This window comes from Strigops habroptila, chromosome 2, assembly GCF_004027225.2.
Source record: "Strigops habroptila isolate Jane chromosome 2, bStrHab1.2.pri, whole genome shotgun sequence".
Lineage (NCBI taxonomy): Eukaryota > Metazoa > Chordata > Aves > Psittaciformes > Psittacidae > Strigops > Strigops habroptila.
This window is the reverse complement of record NC_044278.2, coordinates 67,978,560-67,996,961: the sequence shown is the minus strand read 5'-3', so window position 1 is coordinate 67,996,961 and position 18,402 is coordinate 67,978,560. Positions and strand designations below refer to the sequence as shown.

The 18,402-nt window shown below is 39.3% G+C and overlaps 1 protein-coding gene across 2 annotated transcripts; it reads left to right on the top strand.

The window, feature by feature from the left end:
- The first annotated feature begins 1,251 nt into the window (after positions 1-1,251).
- On the top strand, positions 1,252-15,937 carry LOC115603725 (DNA repair protein complementing XP-G cells-like). Of its 2 annotated transcripts, XM_030475900.1 has the most exons (16): positions 1,252-1,342; positions 1,720-1,835; positions 2,461-2,636; positions 3,165-3,280; positions 3,368-3,460; positions 4,246-4,306; positions 5,293-5,436; positions 5,778-5,985; positions 6,264-7,214; positions 7,636-7,865; positions 8,228-8,347; positions 10,028-10,241; positions 11,897-12,041; positions 12,839-13,039; positions 13,865-13,949; positions 15,294-15,937. In XM_030475900.1, exons 2-16 carry the CDS (start codon positions 1,748-1,750, stop codon positions 15,828-15,830), a joined length of 3,369 nt encoding a protein of 1,122 aa, XP_030331760.1. In that variant the 5' UTR covers positions 1,252-1,342; positions 1,720-1,747; the 3' UTR covers positions 15,831-15,937. The 2 variants fall into 2 exon arrangements, 1 of the variants encoding a protein (XP_030331760.1); XR_003989978.2 differs by lacking the exons at positions 1,252-1,342; positions 13,865-13,949; positions 15,294-15,937 and having other exon boundaries at positions 1,610-1,835; positions 11,897-12,412; positions 12,839-12,924.
- Positions 15,938-18,402: the final 2,465 nt, after the last annotated feature.

Sequence of the window (18,402 nt, the reverse complement as noted above, 5' to 3'; positions counted from 1 at the left end):
GAGGTCACCATGCAGCCTTCTCTTCTCCAGGCTGAACAGCCCCAACTCTCTCAGCCTGTCTTCATACGGGAGGTGCTCCAGCCCTCTTATCATCCTCGTGGCCCTCCTCTGGACTCGCTCCAACAGCTCCATGTCCTTTTTATGTTGAGGACACCAGAACTGTACGCAGTACTCCCAAGTGGGGTCTCACAAGAGCAGAGTAGAGGGGCAGGATCACCTCCTTCGACCTGCTGGTCACGCTTCTTTTGATGCAGCCCAGGATGCGGTTGGCTTTCTGGGCTGCAAGTGCACACTGCCGGCTCATGTTAAGCTTCTCGTCAACCAACACCCCCAAGTCCTTTTCTGCAGGGCTGCTCTGAATCTCTTCTCTGCCCAGCCTGTAGCAGTCCTTGGAGATAAGATGTTTACTTATAAGCCTGTGCAGCCACTGTGACTTAACTTCTAATATTTAATTGCCCAAAGTCTGCAGGCTGATGACTGAACAAAACTCATGTGTTTTGAAAATTTATTTTCCAGATGAGCTATTTTCAGACTTTATTTTTGCAAGCTGAATTTGGGCTGAGGACTCAGATTTCTTTAGAATGCAGTAGTTGTGTTGTTTGGGGGACTTCAGGCTTACATGAGTTACATAAATGTCTCCAAGTTTTGCTTAATAATCAGTTGCACTGAGGGCGTCCCCTCTCTGACAGTAGCCTTTTGCTGTTTGTGTCGTGATAGACCTCTCTTTCTGCAGTTACTTTATTTGCTTTTGGGTAGAATGTCGCACTTCATCAGTGAAGTGCATGGTGTATGCCATCCTTCCGGAATTAGCAGGAGGGTGCAGGTTCCTGGTGCCCGGCTGCTGGGAGCTTTCCTAGGGATTCCCGGTGGGAGCTAGGTGGTGCGGGGGGCAGTGGGGATGTGTAGGAGCGGGGAGAGCAGAGGCGAGGAGGAAATCGTCTTTAGAGGAACAAAAATACGGCGGTTTTTGTATTTGCGAGGTGGTGTGTGGCACTTCACCCTCCTCGCGGGCAGGCGCCGAGCCCGCCCGCCTCAGGACCCCACGGCAGCTGCAGCCGCGGGGTCCACCTGCAACGGCGGCGGAACCCGCTCGCCCACGGCAACTAGAACCACAGGGAATGCTGCCGGGGAGGGAAGGAGGCTGGGATGCCGCCCTCCCGTCCCGCAGGCCTGTCAAGAACCAGCTCCCCGCCGGCCCGGGACAGCCATCGCCATAGCGCACGCCCCCAGCGGGGCGGGGACGTGCATGCGCAGGCCGCAGGCGGGTTTGCGAGGGGCTCTGGGGCCGGAGGGGGCTGCTAACGCGTCTGGTGCCGGGCTTGGCCCTGGGCGCCCACCGCAGGTGAGCGCAGCCGTGCTCCGGCCGAGATCCCACCTTCCTCCGCCCTCCCCAGCCCTCCTCCCTCGGGCCGGGCCTCCGTCCCTCCCCTGGCCGCCGCCGCCCCGCGGAGCGCCTCAGCGTGTCCCCGGGCCCATGGCCGTGTGGCGGCCCGCCCGCAGCAGCCGTGACGCCGTGCTTGAGCGCAGTTTCTAAAGGTTTTTCACATGTCGCAAGCTGACGGAGTCGTCCGGAACTGGCTGGAGCGGCTCCCGGGCGGCATTACCTTCCCCTCCTCAGCCTGCCGCCTTGCTTGTAGTTGCGGTAGTAACGCGTTCGCGTTAATACGGTGTACGCGGAGGGTATAACCTTTGGGTTATTCCTTCTTTCGTTCCTCCTAGAGTCTCTCAGGGTATCTAAGAGAGGGCAATGGGAGTTCAGGGACTTTGGAAGCTGCTTGAATGCGCTGGGAGACCGATAAACCCTGAAGTGCTGGAAGGAAAAATTCTTGCTGTTGGTATCCTTTGAAAGTAAAGCCGAGGAACTGGATTGCGAGGGAGATTGTTTTAACTATTGCTCTTATTTCTACCTCATTAACTTATGTGCTTATTTCTATTTTAAAACGACCATATTTTGATAAATGGATTTTATAATATGTGGAACACTAAGCTGCCTTTTTTTTTTCCTCCTTCTTTTTTAGAAAGGGACTCTTTTACTAAGTTCCTTACGCAAGCAGTAGGATTTTGTGCTTTATCAATAAATGTGCTGCTCTTGGTAGCACATTTATTGATAATGTAGGACTATAAGATGAAAAAACATAAACACTTTTACATCAGCTTTCCCATCATACATACTTGGTTCAATACTGGAAAGATGTGGTAAGAAGTTACCCTTTGTTTATTTGTAAAAGCAACTGGGGAGGTACTACTTGCTGCACAGTTATTTTAGCTCCCATTTTTGTCCAGGGCAATAGGGGCAAGAATTTCTTCTCCAAATTTTGCAAGTGTTTGGATAGTCTTGGTTTCAATAAGTCAAGCCTGGAACAGTGGGCAAAACCCACTTAGTCAAATATGTGCACTTTTTAGCAACTATTAATACGGTATATGTATAAGCACATTTTTCTTCTTAACGGTTCTTTCAAGATATCAGTATTTGGTTAAACCAAGCAATAAAGGGAGCCAGAGATCGCAGTGGTAATTCCATACAAAATGCTCACCTCCTCACTCTGTTTCGTCGGCTTTGCAAGCTACTGTTTTTCCGGATTCGACCTGTCTTTGTGTTTGATGGAGGGGCCCCGCTTCTGAAGAGGCAAACCTTGGTAAGTGTCTTTCTTGAGTCATTGCAGTGCAAAATAGGGTGTATGTTTGCTGATGCTAAGTAGCCATTTTCAATTTCCTTGTTATTCTGTTTATGTACCGTGAGGATGGAGGGCTTGAAGTGCCTTCACCTGCTTTGGAGTGCAAACACCTTCTCTGCAGGTGTTCTTTGCAGTCTCACTCTTGGATTGCTGTTGGAGCATGCAGCACCTCCTTTTGATATATTCAGGTTTGATTTGCATAGAAACTATGTTGCAGAGAGGTAAATGATGGCATAAGCCTGGGTCTAGAATGGACCTGAACACTACACTTGCAAGTGTTGGTACCCAAAAGCTGAAAACTGTTCCTGAGTCTCAACAGAGGAAATCAACATAGAGGGGTTTGGAGGACCTGAGAACTATGTCCCCATTGATGTTGGATGAGTTAGGAGTTGCTCATAGACTCAGCACAGAGAATTATAACAGTAGTTTACTGGATTTGTATCTTCAGCATCCAGCAAAATCTTGTTGGTGTTAATCTTATTTTCACAGGCTGAGCGAAGACGAAGAAAGGAAATTGCCAGCCATGATTCCAGGAAAACTGCAGAGAAACTCTTGAAAACGTTTTTGAAGAGACAAGTTATCAAAAATGCTCTTAAGGGCAAGAGGCAAGAATAGAAAGTATTTTACCCTTGTTTATAAGTGGCAGGGAAGTTTTTAGCTGTTAATCACTGGGGTTTTTTTCTTTCCCTAAGCCATGAAGCATTTCCCAGTATTACAGAAGTTCGAAGAGAAGAAATTGATGATATATATGCATTGCCACCTTTACAGGAAGAGGAGAAGAACAGGTAGGTAGAATTAAGAAATATAGCTTAAATGGTGATAATAAACTCAGATAAAAGTATAAACCACATTTTTTGATGCTGCTGAAAGGCCTTTGACCCATGAGGCTCCATAATATGTAAGGTATATCTCTTTATGTTTTATTTCAGTTTCTTTTGGAAAGTTTAGTTTATAGCTCTGGGTACAGAAGCCTTCTAGTTATTTATGCGAAAATAACAGAAGCACCTTAGAGTCCACAGACTAAATTTTAAACTGGATTCATGTTTAAGGATGAAAGTGCTGCCTCAGTCTCTGTGGCCATGTCTGTGTGACTAAATGGAACTGCCTGTTCAAGCTTGGGTAGCTGGTGTGTGGCAGCTTGATTCCCTTCATTTAGTAGTGCAGACATGTTCAGCAGAAGTAGGCTTTGTATGAACTTGTCAAACTTATGACATCTTCTTAAGTGTCATTAAGTGGGAATATGGAGATATCTGTTGGATTACTCTTTGCATATCTTTTATATACTATAAGCTCTGACCAAATATGAATCAGGCAATGATTTAAACAGCAACAGTTGTCTCAGTCTAGTTTTAACTGACATAAGCCTGCCTTCTCGCTTTCTGTCCAGATCTTTTCGACTTGTCTATGTATTTATATGTGTTCATGAGTGTGTGTATGTATATGCGTACATATATTTGTACGTGAATTTTTGTACTTGGTGAAGTGATGATGAATGTCCTTTTGCTTAAAATAGGAACTTTATTTTCCTAGGTAAATATCTATTTTTTTTTTTCCTCTTTGTGATTTTTAGCTCAGAGGAGGAAGATGAAAAAGAATGGGAAATGAGAATGAACCAAAGAAAGCTGTTGCATGTAAGTGCATCCTAATTGAACTATTACTGTGAATAGTCCTCTCATTCATGCGCTATGCCTAAAATACAAACAAAAAAGTTAAAAAAAAAAAAAAAAAAAAAAAAAAAAAAAAAGAAAAAAGAGAAAAGTAGTGTTTGGGGAGGTATAGGTCCTACTATAGCATTAGTTATCAAGCAAATAAGTCGATTTTCAGTATTCTGTGAATTCCTACTAAGGAAATACAAATGTATTTTTTCTCCACAGCAGAAATGCAGCAGAATCGGAATTTCTTACGGTATCTTTCTTTTTTGACTACTTTTTCTGGACATATGGAGAAGATATAATTTCTTGTAATGATATAAGTGAGATGTATGCGTTTGTGTGCATGTGTTTGTACATGTAAGACAGCATATTTAGCAAAATTCCTGTACTTCTCCAAATAAGAACTGATACTGAAGCACCTCAGTCCCTGAGTTTTCATAGATAAATTCTGTATTCCTTTGGATGTGCTGTTCTCATGGGAAGAGGAGAAGAGAAATATATAACCTAAGAAGATGGCACAATAGATAATAAAATTATCTCTGCTTTCATCAAAGAAATCAAACAAACAAAAAAATCCCCAACCAAAACTCGTGAAACTTGGTAATACTGTTTATCTTTGAAGTAGTTCACATTCAGGAGAACCTCCTTGAAAGGATAAAATCAGATTAGCTGAAGCTATAGAACCTGCTTCTGTGATTTAGACTAATCCTTTTGTAAAAAGAATAAACGCAAGTTTTTCTGTATAGAATACATCAACAATTTATTTTATTGGGTGTTTTATTAGGTAGTTAGCTTTGGTTTTTGGTTTTGGTTTTGGTTTTTTTTTTCTTTACTGTTTTCTTCACAGTAGCAACAAAGATTTTGGGGGTGGGTGGTTGTTGTTTCAAATGATGCTCTAAATATTTTATTGTTCTTGCTGTGCTGTAATACAAAATAGGTGTTTATGTTGTTTTCCATTTTTATAGGAAGTGTTATGTGAAAATCCTCACTCTGTAGATATTGAATCAGAAGATTTCAAGAAGCTGCCTCCTGAAGTAAAATATGAGATCTTGACTGAGATGAAAGAATTTACAAAACGAAAAAGAACATTTTTTGAAGCAATGCCAGAGGTAATGGTTTTTAAGCCATCAGAATGGAGCTATTGCCATTAATGCAGATGAAGATTACATAAGAGTATCCCATCTGGAAAGTTTTACACCCAGGCCTATTTAATAAGAGATGTTACATTTAGAGGAAAAAAACCCAATGCGATAACGACTCTTAACAGAGACTTCACATTTGTCTATTCAGGACACTATCCTGAAGTATCCAGGAGTGCAGCAGTCACTGAAAGACAAATGTTACCTGCTTAAACCTGTTACCTCTCCAGAGCATGGTAGATGAACTTGCTTAAAAGGTGCAGTTAAGTGGCATTTTATTTAAATTGACTTGTTTGTTTGTTTGTTTTAAGGAGTCCAATGCCTTTTCCCAGTACCAGCTTAGAGGTTTGCTTAAGAAAAGCAGCCTCAGTCGGTGCATAGAAAACGTACAGAAAGAATTGAGTCAACAGCACACGGGTGAAATCCAAACACAATATGAAAATGAAGGTGGTTTTGTGAAAGAAGTGGAATTTAGGAAGGTAGTCTCGGAAGATACTTCTCACTATATCCTAATAAAGGGTACGTCAGGTCTTAATTTTGTAAAACCTCTTGTTTGGTGTATGCAGTCTACAGCTTTGTTTAAAAAAAACCCTGATTATTGTTTACAGGTGCATGTAGCCAACAGTTTGTATGAAATCAGTGCATTACTGTTAGACATTATTAACTATGATCTGTAAATGTGTAGAAAACTGGTCTATATAATGGATGTTCATTCTGTAAAATGCAATATTAGTATAAAGCATTTTTTACTAATAAAAAAAATTAAAATAAAAACAAACCAACCCCCTTTCTTTTAGGTATTAAAGCAAACGAAGTTACAAGTCAAGACTTGGAAGCAATTGCAGGGCCCTCATCAAAAATGCCTGAACTTACTAAATCGAATCAAATCAATGAATCTCCTGCTAATGCAAAGCTAGTTGAACCTGAGAAATTGCAGACAGAGAAAGATAACAGTGTGGCGACAGCACCACCCTCTCCTCGGACTTTGCTTGCCATCCAGGCAGCTATGCTAGAAAGCAGCTCAGAAGAAGAACTGAGGAATGAAGATACAGGACGACTGAACATGGACCAATCTGTCACAGAGGAAGGCAGTGTGTCTCCAAGAACATTGCGTGCAATTCAGCGAGCTCTGAGTGATGATGATGGTGCAAGAGAGGAAGTTGTTCCTGTTAGAACTGATGGAGTGCTACCAGAAAGATCAGAAGTGAAGGATTTGCTGCTTAGTAGCTCAGATGAGGAAGACCAGATTCCCGAAGTTAAGGAGGGAAAAATACCGACATCTGCAGTTAATTTGTCAAACCAGGTGATTTTGCAAGATGCTGAATTTGAACAAAAGAGTCGGGAGTTGGACAAAAATCATATTACAGCCAAGGACACCAGTATATCCAGACTTGAAAATTATTCTTGTATTGACAATACTAGGAAAGGCAAAGAAGACGTAGACAAAGAAGGAAGTGGTTCCAAAATAGAATTAAATTGTTTGGGAGATAAGGATGTAAACTTGTGCACACAAAAGCCAAGCTGTTTTCCTGTACAATCTAGTATAGGGGATTTGATTCATGCTGAAACAGCAGACCTTTCTGAAAATGCAGAAAACTTGAAAATTTCTGAAAATGTAGAGGAAGAAGTGTTGCAAACAGAAGAGAATGTGTCTGAGGTACAAAAGGATATTATATTCTTCCCAGAAGCAAAAAGCCCTGAGAAGGAAAAAGAAAGGATATCACAGTCTGAAGACAGTGATTCTGATGGTATGTGCTTTTTAATTGTGTAAAAACGTAAGAAAACAGGACCTTACTGTGTTAGTAGTCAGTTGAAGTTAAACTCTTCTAGTAAGAAATGCTTTAAAATACTTCTATTCTCATGTATGGAGAAAGTGGGAAGAGAATCTGAGCTGTTTTTGGCCCTTGGTATTGTATCATTGAAACCTGAGTATACAATACAAAGAGTCAGAAAAGCATGTTCTTGTGTGCATTGAACTTAACTGGTGTAGGAATGGTCAACTACTAGGTTTCTGTAATTTCACGATCCTTATATCTATTTACTGCATATAGAAAAAAAATCACTGCCCAAGTTAAAAATTCTTATGAATACTCTTTTTTTTTTTTTTTTTTTTTTTTTTTTTTTTTTTATAAGCAGTGGCAAGTTGAAATCTTTATTTTCCATTAATAGGAAGTTTTATTGAAGTGGAAACTGAAATAAGTAGCGAGGCTGAGTTTTCTGCTAAATACGATGAAAAACTGGGTGATGAAACAACACTTCCAGAAGCAGAGACAGACAGACATGATACTGTCACACAGGACTTGCTGAAGGAATCTGAAGTGCAGTTGGCAAACGATCAGAGTGTTGAAAGAGAAGATGGTGGTAAAGATGCAGAGGATGAGTGGCAAGACATCGGTTTGGTAACTCCCTGTTACTTGTTTTGAGCTAGTAATGAAGTGCTGTGTCCCCAGGTAGTTCTTAAGGAAGACTGTTGGACAGCTACTTACTGTTTTGTTGCTTTCTGATATGTATATATAATTCTATGGGAACTTATTTTTCCTTAAAGATGATGGTCCATCATAATCTCCCTGAATTCAGAGGGAAACTTTAGCAGTCTGATGAATAGACCTCTCTGGTTTTATAATTTAGAGAAGCTATGTCAACTTCCAAGTGTGAATTAAGGAGCACATACTACTAGAATAACTATAACTGGAGACTTAGTGATTTACTTAGTTAAGTATACCTGAATTGTTGAAGTAATGAAAGCTTGTTTTGATTTCAGGAAGAACTAGAAGAATTAGAAAATGACCTTTCTGCTGAGCAGAATATGCTTCAGGCTCAAAAACAGCAGCAGGAACGTGTCGCTGCTTCTGTAACAGGACAGATGTTCCTGGAAAGCCAGGTAGTATTTGTTGAATCATTTTGGTTTGATACAGTATGATGTCTACTCCAGTCAAATGTTTTCTCAAAAGCTATTAGTAATTTTGCTTAATTATAGGTTACCTTTTTTCCTCTTAGGACCTTGTTTTCTTCAGTCTGCTTGATTTAAAATATTAAATGTATTGAGATAATCTTGAATTCTAACTTTTTAAAATAACTTATAACATTATAGAATAATGATAAAATTATGAATAAATCAACACCTTTTTAAGCACCAACTTTTTAAGGTTGAGCTGGTTTGATTTTTATTTTTTTTTTGCCTGTTGCTGTGAAAGGTGCAAATTGAATGAAAAATATTAGGAAGTATGGAACTGATAAAATCTGGGTTTTAGCTAAGTTGTGATTTCCCCGGAGGATTAAAAGATAAAATCTTACAAGAAATCCATGTGGTAACCCAGGTTTATGCCCTGGTAACTGATCTTAAAGAATCTCACCAGTAATACCTACATAAGCCTGTAATCTCTGTTTCAGTATTAGCATTTAAAGGTTGATACAGTCTAATGCAAGGACTACTTACAACACAGTATATTAGGGTTAACATATCCATAATACAGTAGACTAGTCATAGTATCTGTCACGTAATAAATTAATTATAAGAAATATAGAAATGCTTTTATTTTAGTTGGTCTTAAAATGCTTAAAATTTTTGTTCCTTTGTTAAATACTTGCTCATACTTTTTTCTTCAGACGATTTGTTTTTTTAAAGGCCAGTGCTTTTGTAATACTATGTGCCCTATAATGGTAGATACACCATTATAGTTGTAAGTCTCTTGACCTTGTGCTTTTGCTCTTCATCACAGTAGAAGTTTTAAGTCTTGAGATGGGCTTTGTCAGGGCACAAAAGCCAGTTGCAGCACGGAGAAAAGAAAAAGTGTGTTTATGCACAGATGTATGTATACATATCAAATATATATTTCATAAATTTTACAGCTTAGGTTTTGCAGTGATTGTTACATTCAACTTGGGATGAGAGTAATGGGAGCAGGAGAGTAAATGGAATTTCTGGAGATGACTTAATCCAGAATTGTGTCTCTGGCCCAAGCCTGTAAAACTAGTGTGTGTGAGATAGTTAACTGAAGTTAAATAATGTATTCCATACAAGCAAATTGTCTAAAGTGCATTAAATACGTGTATATCAAAATACCATCCAAAGGATGATTAGTCTGCCCACTGTTTCCTGCTTGATATGAATGTTTCTCATAGGCTTTCATACTATTTTCTGAACTGATGACTGGGTTTTTTTTTAATCTTTTTTCTTTTTTTTTTTTTTTTATTTATTTTTTTTATTTAACCTGCATCTTTTTTTCATGGAGGCCACATAATTGTAACACATAGACTTTTCTCCATGTTATGAAAAGCACAATACTTAAGTATGCTTGTGCAAATAAGATAGCAGGCTCTCAAACTGTGTAGTAATAGTGTGACCAGGTAGTCCTTGAGTCACATGGCACTATCTGCCTGAGAGGTGTAAGTGGCATTTTCCTTTGACTTAACTGTGCTTGGCACTTCAGCAGAAATTAAGGTTTACTGTGAAATATTAAATACATCCCAAATGTGGCTCTAGCAGTTCTGAGTCAAGCAAAGCTGTAATAGAAGTTCATTCGTTATATTCAGTATTAACTATTTCCTCTCCATCCTATAGGAGCTTCTCCGTTTGTTTGGCATTCCATATATTGAAGCTCCGATGGAGGCAGAGGCACAGTGTGCTGTATTAGACCTTACTGATCAGACCTCTGGGACAATCACGGATGATAGTGATGTTTGGTTATTTGGTGCACGACATGTTTATAAAAATTTTTTCAGCCAAGACAAATATGTGGAGTATTATCAGTATGTTGATTTTCAAAACCAGCTAGGTAAGCCTCAGGTATTGATTTGTTAAATACAGTCTTTAATAAGACAGCACTGCCATCTATCTTTTTGAAGTTGTAATTTCTACAGAATTTTGTGTGTCTGTTATTACAATGCCTGTTCTTTGGAGAGTCTGTAAAGACGTTCCGTTGGGTTGCTGTTGTTACTGCCATGTGACCCCCCTGAATTTTCAGGGACCTGCATTTAATACACTGAGTGTAATGAACCTCAAGACTGGAGGTATGAACCCTGGTACCTGTTTCTGTGTAAATGTCAGCATGGCTTTTCTGACGTGGTGAGAAAATTATATTCTGATGTCATCGGATTTATAGTTTTCTGGAAATGGAAGTGAATTTTGGACGTACTGATGCACAATTGATTGGGAGAAGATCTGGCCTGTGTATATGCTCTGTAAAAGGTTTTTCAGTTAGTTATGCTGACAGCTTTTTTTCTTCTTTCAGCTTGCCCTTGTACTAGTCTAATCAAATTGTTGCTAATTATGAACTACTAAACTTCAGTGTCACATAGTGTATTAAGGCAAATATAAGCCAATTTTAACTTATGCCTTGTTTAAGCAGAACTCTTAAAATCAGTTTTGACATTTTCAAAGTTTAGAGAAGCTGTAGACTTTGAAATAATATTTTAATGTCTTCAGCATGTAAAATACCACGTTTTTATGTGGTGAAATATGTCTTTGGTTTCTTCTCCCAGCAAACTGAATTAAATATTTTTTTTACCCTACTTATACCTACTTAGGTATGCTACTGTAACTTACTTGAAAGATTTGCTGTGGAAGCATGTGTGTGATTTTTTTTTTTTTTTTTTTTTTTTTTTTAGCTGTTATTAATGTAATAAACCAGAGCTTTTATTTATTTACTGGGGAAAAATAGTCACCATCGGTCTTCATGTAATATTCGTTTGTGGTCTTGTTCTTTTTATTCCTTTTCCATGCATGGCCCAATTCTTCTTTCACCACCGTTGATGGATATCCTGACTAGCATGCCAGTGGTCTTGCTTTATGTGCTTAGACACACATCCTTCCTTTTATCCACTGATTTATTTATTTATGTTGTTCTTTTATCTAAACTCCTGAAGCTAGTCACTGAAAATCAGCCTGGTTGCCTCAGATCTTACTGCATAACAAGTACAAGTGGTCAGCTGAGTTCTTCCTCCTTTCTGGCAGTTTCGCAGGCTCTTTTGGTCCACTTAATAACTGTACTAGCAAAGGCTTCCAGTTTGGGAACACTTTTAGGAAGCAGAGGCATTGAAACTATGAACTAGAATTCAAACTGAATGCTTTTTATTTCTGATGCAGGGGTTATTAAGTTCAAGTCAGCATTAGAGGAGAACAGGAGAGTAACTGGGGAAATATATGTAAAATAGTATCTCTTAGCTCTTAGAGTTTCCCGATGGTCTCTACATTGTAACATCTAATTTTGGCAAAGATGCATTTGCCAAGTTTGCACAACTACCTGTGCTTGAACTAGAATGCTCCAGAATATCATTTAGCAAATTCTGATGTTGAATTAAACGTACTTTTACAGAGTTAATGCCTTTGTGTTCCTTTTGGTTTTTGCCTTTCAGATATTATTTTTTAGTTTGTAAGAGAACATATGCTAGATCCACTGGTTTTATTTGGTTTATGCACTTTCTTTTACAGGGTTGGATCGAAGCAAGCTAATTAATTTGGCATACTTGCTTGGAAGTGACTACACTGAGGGTATCCCAAATGTTGGCTTTGTGACAGCGATGGAGATTTTAAATGAATTTCCTGGGCGTGGCTTGGAACCTCTCTTGAAATTTGCGTATGCTTCATCATATTTTGTTTTTTTGTCTCTCCGTAATATGAGTATTAGTGAATATACTTTTCTGCTGGCTAAGCATACAACCGTCATTAAGGAGACTGAGTTAATTGTAAAACATGTGACTCCATTATGTCACGATTTGAAATGGCAAGTAAATAAGGTGACATGTCAATACAGCAGTTACAGTGAGACTAATGAAGACAATAGACCAGCTGTAGAACTGTGCGACTGCCTCTGAGTTCACTGCAGAGCTGGATCCATAGTGGAGTGGAGGTTTATTCTCCCTGAGTTTGTGAGAAGGTGCTGTAGCTTGCTCATAGAGAAAGAGACTTGAGGAGTGAGGAATGGATGACCTGGAAAGAGACAGACAGGTAGGCTGTGGGTAAGAACAAGATTTGTAGAGGGCCAAGCCAGTTGTATTGGCGATGGCGAGAATGGTTAGACCTTTATTTTATTTATTTATTTTTTTTTCTTGCATACCAAAAAAACTTTAAAAATGATCATAGTATGTGGAACATCCTCCCTATATGTGGCTGAGTTTAGGGCCTTCCGGTTAGCAGTTTATGGGCAATCCAGGTGATGTTTGCTGCTGTGGCTTACAACAGCTGCGTTTACTGTGTGTGTTTGTCTTTTCTGCTTTCAGATTATATGTCCCTTTGGCCATTTTTATTTGGAAATTTTCTACTCATGTAGTAACTGAAGTAGGGTGACTAGGGCTATCGAAATTAGCATGGTGGCTCTTGGTATTCCAAATTGTATTTTATGGAGGCAAATGAATACTTTCCTCTGTTTTTCAGTGAGTGGTGGAATGAGGCTCAGAAGAATAAGAAATTGAGACCTAATCCACGTGACACCAAAGTCAAGAAGAAGTTGCGGGACCTGCAGCTTTCCTCAGGTTTCCCAAATCCAGCAGTGGCAGAAGCATACCTGAGTCCTGTGGTAGATGAGACAAGGGGTTCGTTCATCTGGGGGAAGCCTGATGTAGAACAAATCAGAGAATATCCTTTTACTATATGGCAGGACTTGTTAGCTAAAAGTGCTCAGATTAAAGTTCATAAGACTTGTTAGTGAGTCAGTAAAGGAGTATCCAGTTTTTAACATCTCAGTGGGGTGAGGGGCCCTCAGCCCCATCTGCATGCGATGTCTTACAATGATGCCAGCTCTGGAACTGAAGGGCATGCAGCCATGCATGTGTGGCACTTTGGGGTGGCTCTTCCCTCCTAAGAGAGGAGGCTGCTTCATATTGCATGTAAAGAGAATCTCGTAGCTGTCAGGAGAGTGCCACTTCGCCGTCTTTCGCAAACAAGTTTCAAAGCCTAGTCAGAAATGGTGACTCAGGCTGCATTACTTACTGCATTTCTTGCAATGATGTCTATTTTTTGCATCCATTGCAGCTTGAGCTGCAGCAGATTGTTGAAAAGTACATGACAATGCATACAGAGCTAGCGGTGTTTTAAACAGTAAATGAAACTTCCAGTATGTGCAAGTGTAAAAATAAGGTTTGCTTTGTCCTATAGCAATGCTGTATAGCCAAAATGAGTTCCGTCTTCATTGAGACGTGCTCTTAGAAATGTTGATATTAGAGGAAAAAAATCTGTAACTAATAGAGATGTAGCAGTATGATTAGGATACGTAATGTAATACTGGAACTATCCACATAAGTCAGCTGTAATAAGAGTATTTTCTCTGATTTCATAGTAGAAAAAGCTTTGAAGTAGAGTAGCTTTCTTCTAGACATATTTTATGTGAGGAATTATTTTCATTTTATGCGTTTGCAGAGTACTAGTAATGGCCATTGTGCAAAGTTCCTTAACTTTCTGCACATTCTGTCAGAATCGCTTTGGCTGGACTAGGACGAAGACAGATGAAATCCTTTTGCCTGTGATGAAACAGCTGAACTTGCAGCAGGTAAAATATAAAACTGTGTGTAGTTTGAAGGTATCTAGAAAATTGTAAGAGCGTTTTAGAATGAACAGCAAGGTTTTAATCTAAAATACATTTCTCAGAAACTGGGGTTTGACCATTTTTTAAAAGTCTTCATATATATTACATTTAAAAATTATTAAACTTACTTCTCTGGACTTCATTTCTGTATGATTTAGGTGCCCTGTGAGGAACTCTACATGATTTCAATTGCTGGTTTCAAATTTTGTTACCTATCAAGCACCTATCTCAGCTCTGCATTGCTGTTTGTTCTGGATGTAGCTGAAACCACAAGTACTTCAAGCACCTCTGGTACTTTTAAAAGACAGCATGCTGTCTCTAAAAATGATTTATAAAAACACCTCTAAGATTTTGGTGAAGGGAGGCTGACCATTTGGTACCGTCCATATTCTTTCTAGAAGAGTGCAGACTGAACCACTGAGCAGCAACATTAATAATATTACTCTGATTTCCATATAAGTGTTCTGTCAACTTTAATAAAACTTAAAAGTGAATAGTGGTGCATGCTGCTGTACTGTGAAAGCCAGTTGTAAAACTGATCACCTAAGGTCAGATTCTTTTCTCCTTTTGCCATAAGCAAAGTAGATCCTTAGTCTAAACCAGTGTTCTAGGTTCTCTCTGTTGCTCAAAGGAGTGAAAGGTACCAAATCCTGTAGTTAAAGCCGTTCACTTTCAGATTGACTGGAACATCCTTTGGAAGCATTGATTCTTTTATACAATTTTAGGGAGAATATAGAGGACTAGCTTAGTTTATACAGCAAGTCTAGCTGTGGTTGAGTCACACAGACCCTTTGTGTGTGACTGCTTCTAGTTCTGCTCTTAAATCTGTATACTGTAGCAACATGTGTTACAATGAACTTGGGCCAAATAAGCACAATTTGTTGCACTAGCATAGGAAATGTAAAGTGCACTTGTAACACTTGCTTAGTAAACATTCTGGAGTTTTACCAGCTTGAAGCTAAGGGTGTGTTGGTAAGGACATACTTAAGAGCGCTACAGAGATTGTCAGTATTAAGGTTGAAAATAGCAACACATGTCTAATCATCAAGCAGCACGATGTTTGTAAAATTTCACTGGAGTTTGCTGCTTATTTAGTTTCTGTAAAGGTTCTTGTTGCAGAACTTAAAGTATAGGTATTTATATAATATTGTGTCTTATTCTTCGCATCTGTTTGTATTATTTATATTTATATTAATTTTGTTAGTCCTTTGTCTTACTTTAATTTGGGATGCTTTCTAGTGTAGTTGAGATAACTGAATTCCTATCAGGAGAACCTCCAAAGGTGTTTCTCTGTTTTATTTCTGATAGACTCAGCTTCGAATTGATTCATTCTTCAGACTAGAACAGCACGAAAAAATAGCTATTAAAAGTCAGAGACTGCGCAGAGCTGTGACTTGCCTGAAGAGGAAGGAAAAAGAAGCAGCTGATGAGATTCATGAGATTGAACTTAAAGAGCATGAAGAAAGGAAAGGGGAAGATACTGCAGGCTGTACAGATCATCAGGCTATGGCAACCGAAGTCCAAAACGGAAAGAGAAGAAAACATTCAGGTTCCAGAAAAGAACATGTCTGTGGAGGTGGTTTTATAGGGAATTTGCGTCTTTCAGAAGCTTCTAGTGACTCCTCAGTAGAGGAATCAGAAAGCAGAGATTTAGGCAAGAGCAAAAGGAGGAAAAAGGTCTCTGCAATGAAGACAGCAGACTGTAAAGAGAAGAAGAGGTGCAGTAGCTCAAGTGGTGAGGATGAAGAACTGGGAAACGTAGTCATGGTGACTGCCAAACCTGTGTTTGAGGGCAAAAAAAAGAAATCACAGAGTAAGAGAAGAACAAAAAAGAAAACATTTTAAAGAAAAAGTGTCTTGAAAAAGAAAGGCTATGTGTGGGGTTCATGACTTAAGCGTTGTAAATATTGTGATGAATTTTTGATAAAATAATAAATTATCTCTATTTGCCATATATTTGTCCTATAATCTTATGTACGGTGATTGTTTATGTTCTGAATGTGAATGTCAGAGATTTGGAGTTACATGACCATATCCAAAGACACAATTTATTTGCAAAAGTGACATTCAGAGGTATCCACTGGTTGCAGAACTCATGTCAGGTTAATTTGTGAGATAAACAACGTGTGTAGGCTCAGACTTCCCCACCTACCCTCCACCTCTCTCCTGGAACGATTGTAGAATTTATTTATAGCTCCTGTGGGTTAGGGTGGAAAAGCACAGAAGCTGCCAGTCATACCTGTGTTCTTACGTTACGTTTTGGTCCTTGCTGTTTTTCGTCTTCTCATTTGACATTCCGACTTCAATTCTCATTTTTTCGTTGTTTGAAAGTTCAACTCTATACACTTAAGTTTCATAGGAAACTTAATGATGAGGGAAACTTAAGGATGAAGAGCTGAACTGAGCTGTCTAGGATTTGGCCCTTATAGTTGCAGAGTCTAATACTTCATATATGCTTACTGGGCAAAAATTTTGTTACTACTTTTGGAAAATATTACCATATTTTAAGCAAATTCTGAGTCTGAACAGCCAGTTTACAGCAGTGTTGTAAATCACTCATAGAACTGAATTTTGCTTAAATGGTGTAGATCAGGTCTTCATGATTTGTTAATAGTTTTTAAGTGGAGAGGAGATCTTACTGATTTCTTCTGCCAGGTATGGTAAAATACAGAGACTTTCAGTCCTCTGAAGTATTTTTGTACAACAACTTACTATTTTTCAACAGCACCTAGAAAACCCAGTTGAGGTTGAAGTCTAACTTTGCTAAAACCTCTGTAAGTGACAGCTCCTGTCCTGAATTTATTACAGCCTAATTAAGAGAAGTGTTAAAGATACCAGTATTTGTTCCTATGGCATGAATGCCTTGCAATCTGTTGAGTGAATGTGCATCTTGCCTGTGCTAAAGAAGAATGTTATGCACATTGACAGCTTTCTTATGAGGTGAAGTGTGCTAGGACTTTGGGGGTTTTGTACCTTGTTGCAGTTCTGTGTTCCAGTGTGAGCACAGATTTATATACCCCTGACCCAAATGCACCCTCGCCCTTTTGCAAATTGACCTCTGTGCTTGGAATCATAGAAAGGTTTGGGTTGCAGGGGACCTTAAAGGTCATCTAGTTCCAACCCCCTGCCATGGGCCCTTTGACTCTGAAGAACGACTTTTTGCTCTTTTTATTGGCAGTGTTTGCTAACGCCATGCTGCTACCTTATTTTGTTAAAAACTACTCTGGAGTTGGTTCCTTTGTTGTTTGGAGCTCCTTGACCGGGTGCCTGCTGCTGTTACAAAATTCACTCCCTTACGTAAGGGACACGGTGTGTGGTGCCCACTTTGTGATCGTGCCGCAGCTGTCGGGTTTTATTATTGCTTCTGGTGTGGGGATGTTGGCAACGCGTGACACGCGCATCAGATCACACTCCTGCCCGCGGCTGCCTGCGGGGAAAGCAGCCCAGCAGATAACGACTTCTCTGTTCTCCTACCGTCTTTGTAAAGCTGCGAGAGAAACAGGTAATGTTGACTGAAACGCAGTGGATGCCTGTGCCGTTTCAGGCGTCTGTTTCTTTGACTCTAAATTACTTTGTATCCTTAACTTTAAACAGTGTTACTCGGCAACTGTTTAGTTGCTTGTAGTACTGCTGAATTCATATGTTAAAGTCAGACAGGTTATTGCCTAGTTCAGTGTACCTCAGAGGATATTTTTAGAAGGAAATAGAGTACCACAAAATACAAAGGCTTTCCTTTTTAGGGTGATTTTATACTGCAACATCGCTTGTCCTTCAGAATGCAAAGGGACTGATTATCAACCTGTTCTTTTTATCCCCTAACGGAAGGAAAATGTGTCTTTTTATACTTCTGAGGTAGATGACAAGCTGATGGATGTGTGTAACATTTACTGCTTAATGTCCCAGTAGTTTCTAATGCTGCATGTTATTCTGAACATGCATACAAAGATTTTGGATCCCATTGAATCCCTTTTCTGTTTTCCGTATAATGATGTTACTACTGCTAAATTCATAGACATAAATATAACAACAGTATTTCTGTTCTGATATGGTAATGCGTAGAAGCCCCCTAAGTTATTTTTCACCTTCAAATAAGTTAATGGCTGTTGGCACTGTGGTAGTAAAGTTAAAATATTAAACCTGTGTATCTTCTGTAGGGTGAAGTCAAGAAAGTATGGGGCATCCTCCTAACAAGACTGTTCTACACTGTCCTCTTTTGTCTGAAGTTCTGAGAGGAAAACCTTTCTAAGGCTTTGCTTAGAGGAAGCATAAAACTATGAAGAAGTTTTCTCAGCATGTGTTTTTACTTTGATTACACTCATTGCTTTATTTAGTGATCATTCCTGCAAAAATTGGTCAAATTTCCATATAACAGTGCAAGACCTTTAAAAGTTTTTCTCCTGTGAACTCAGATTTTTTC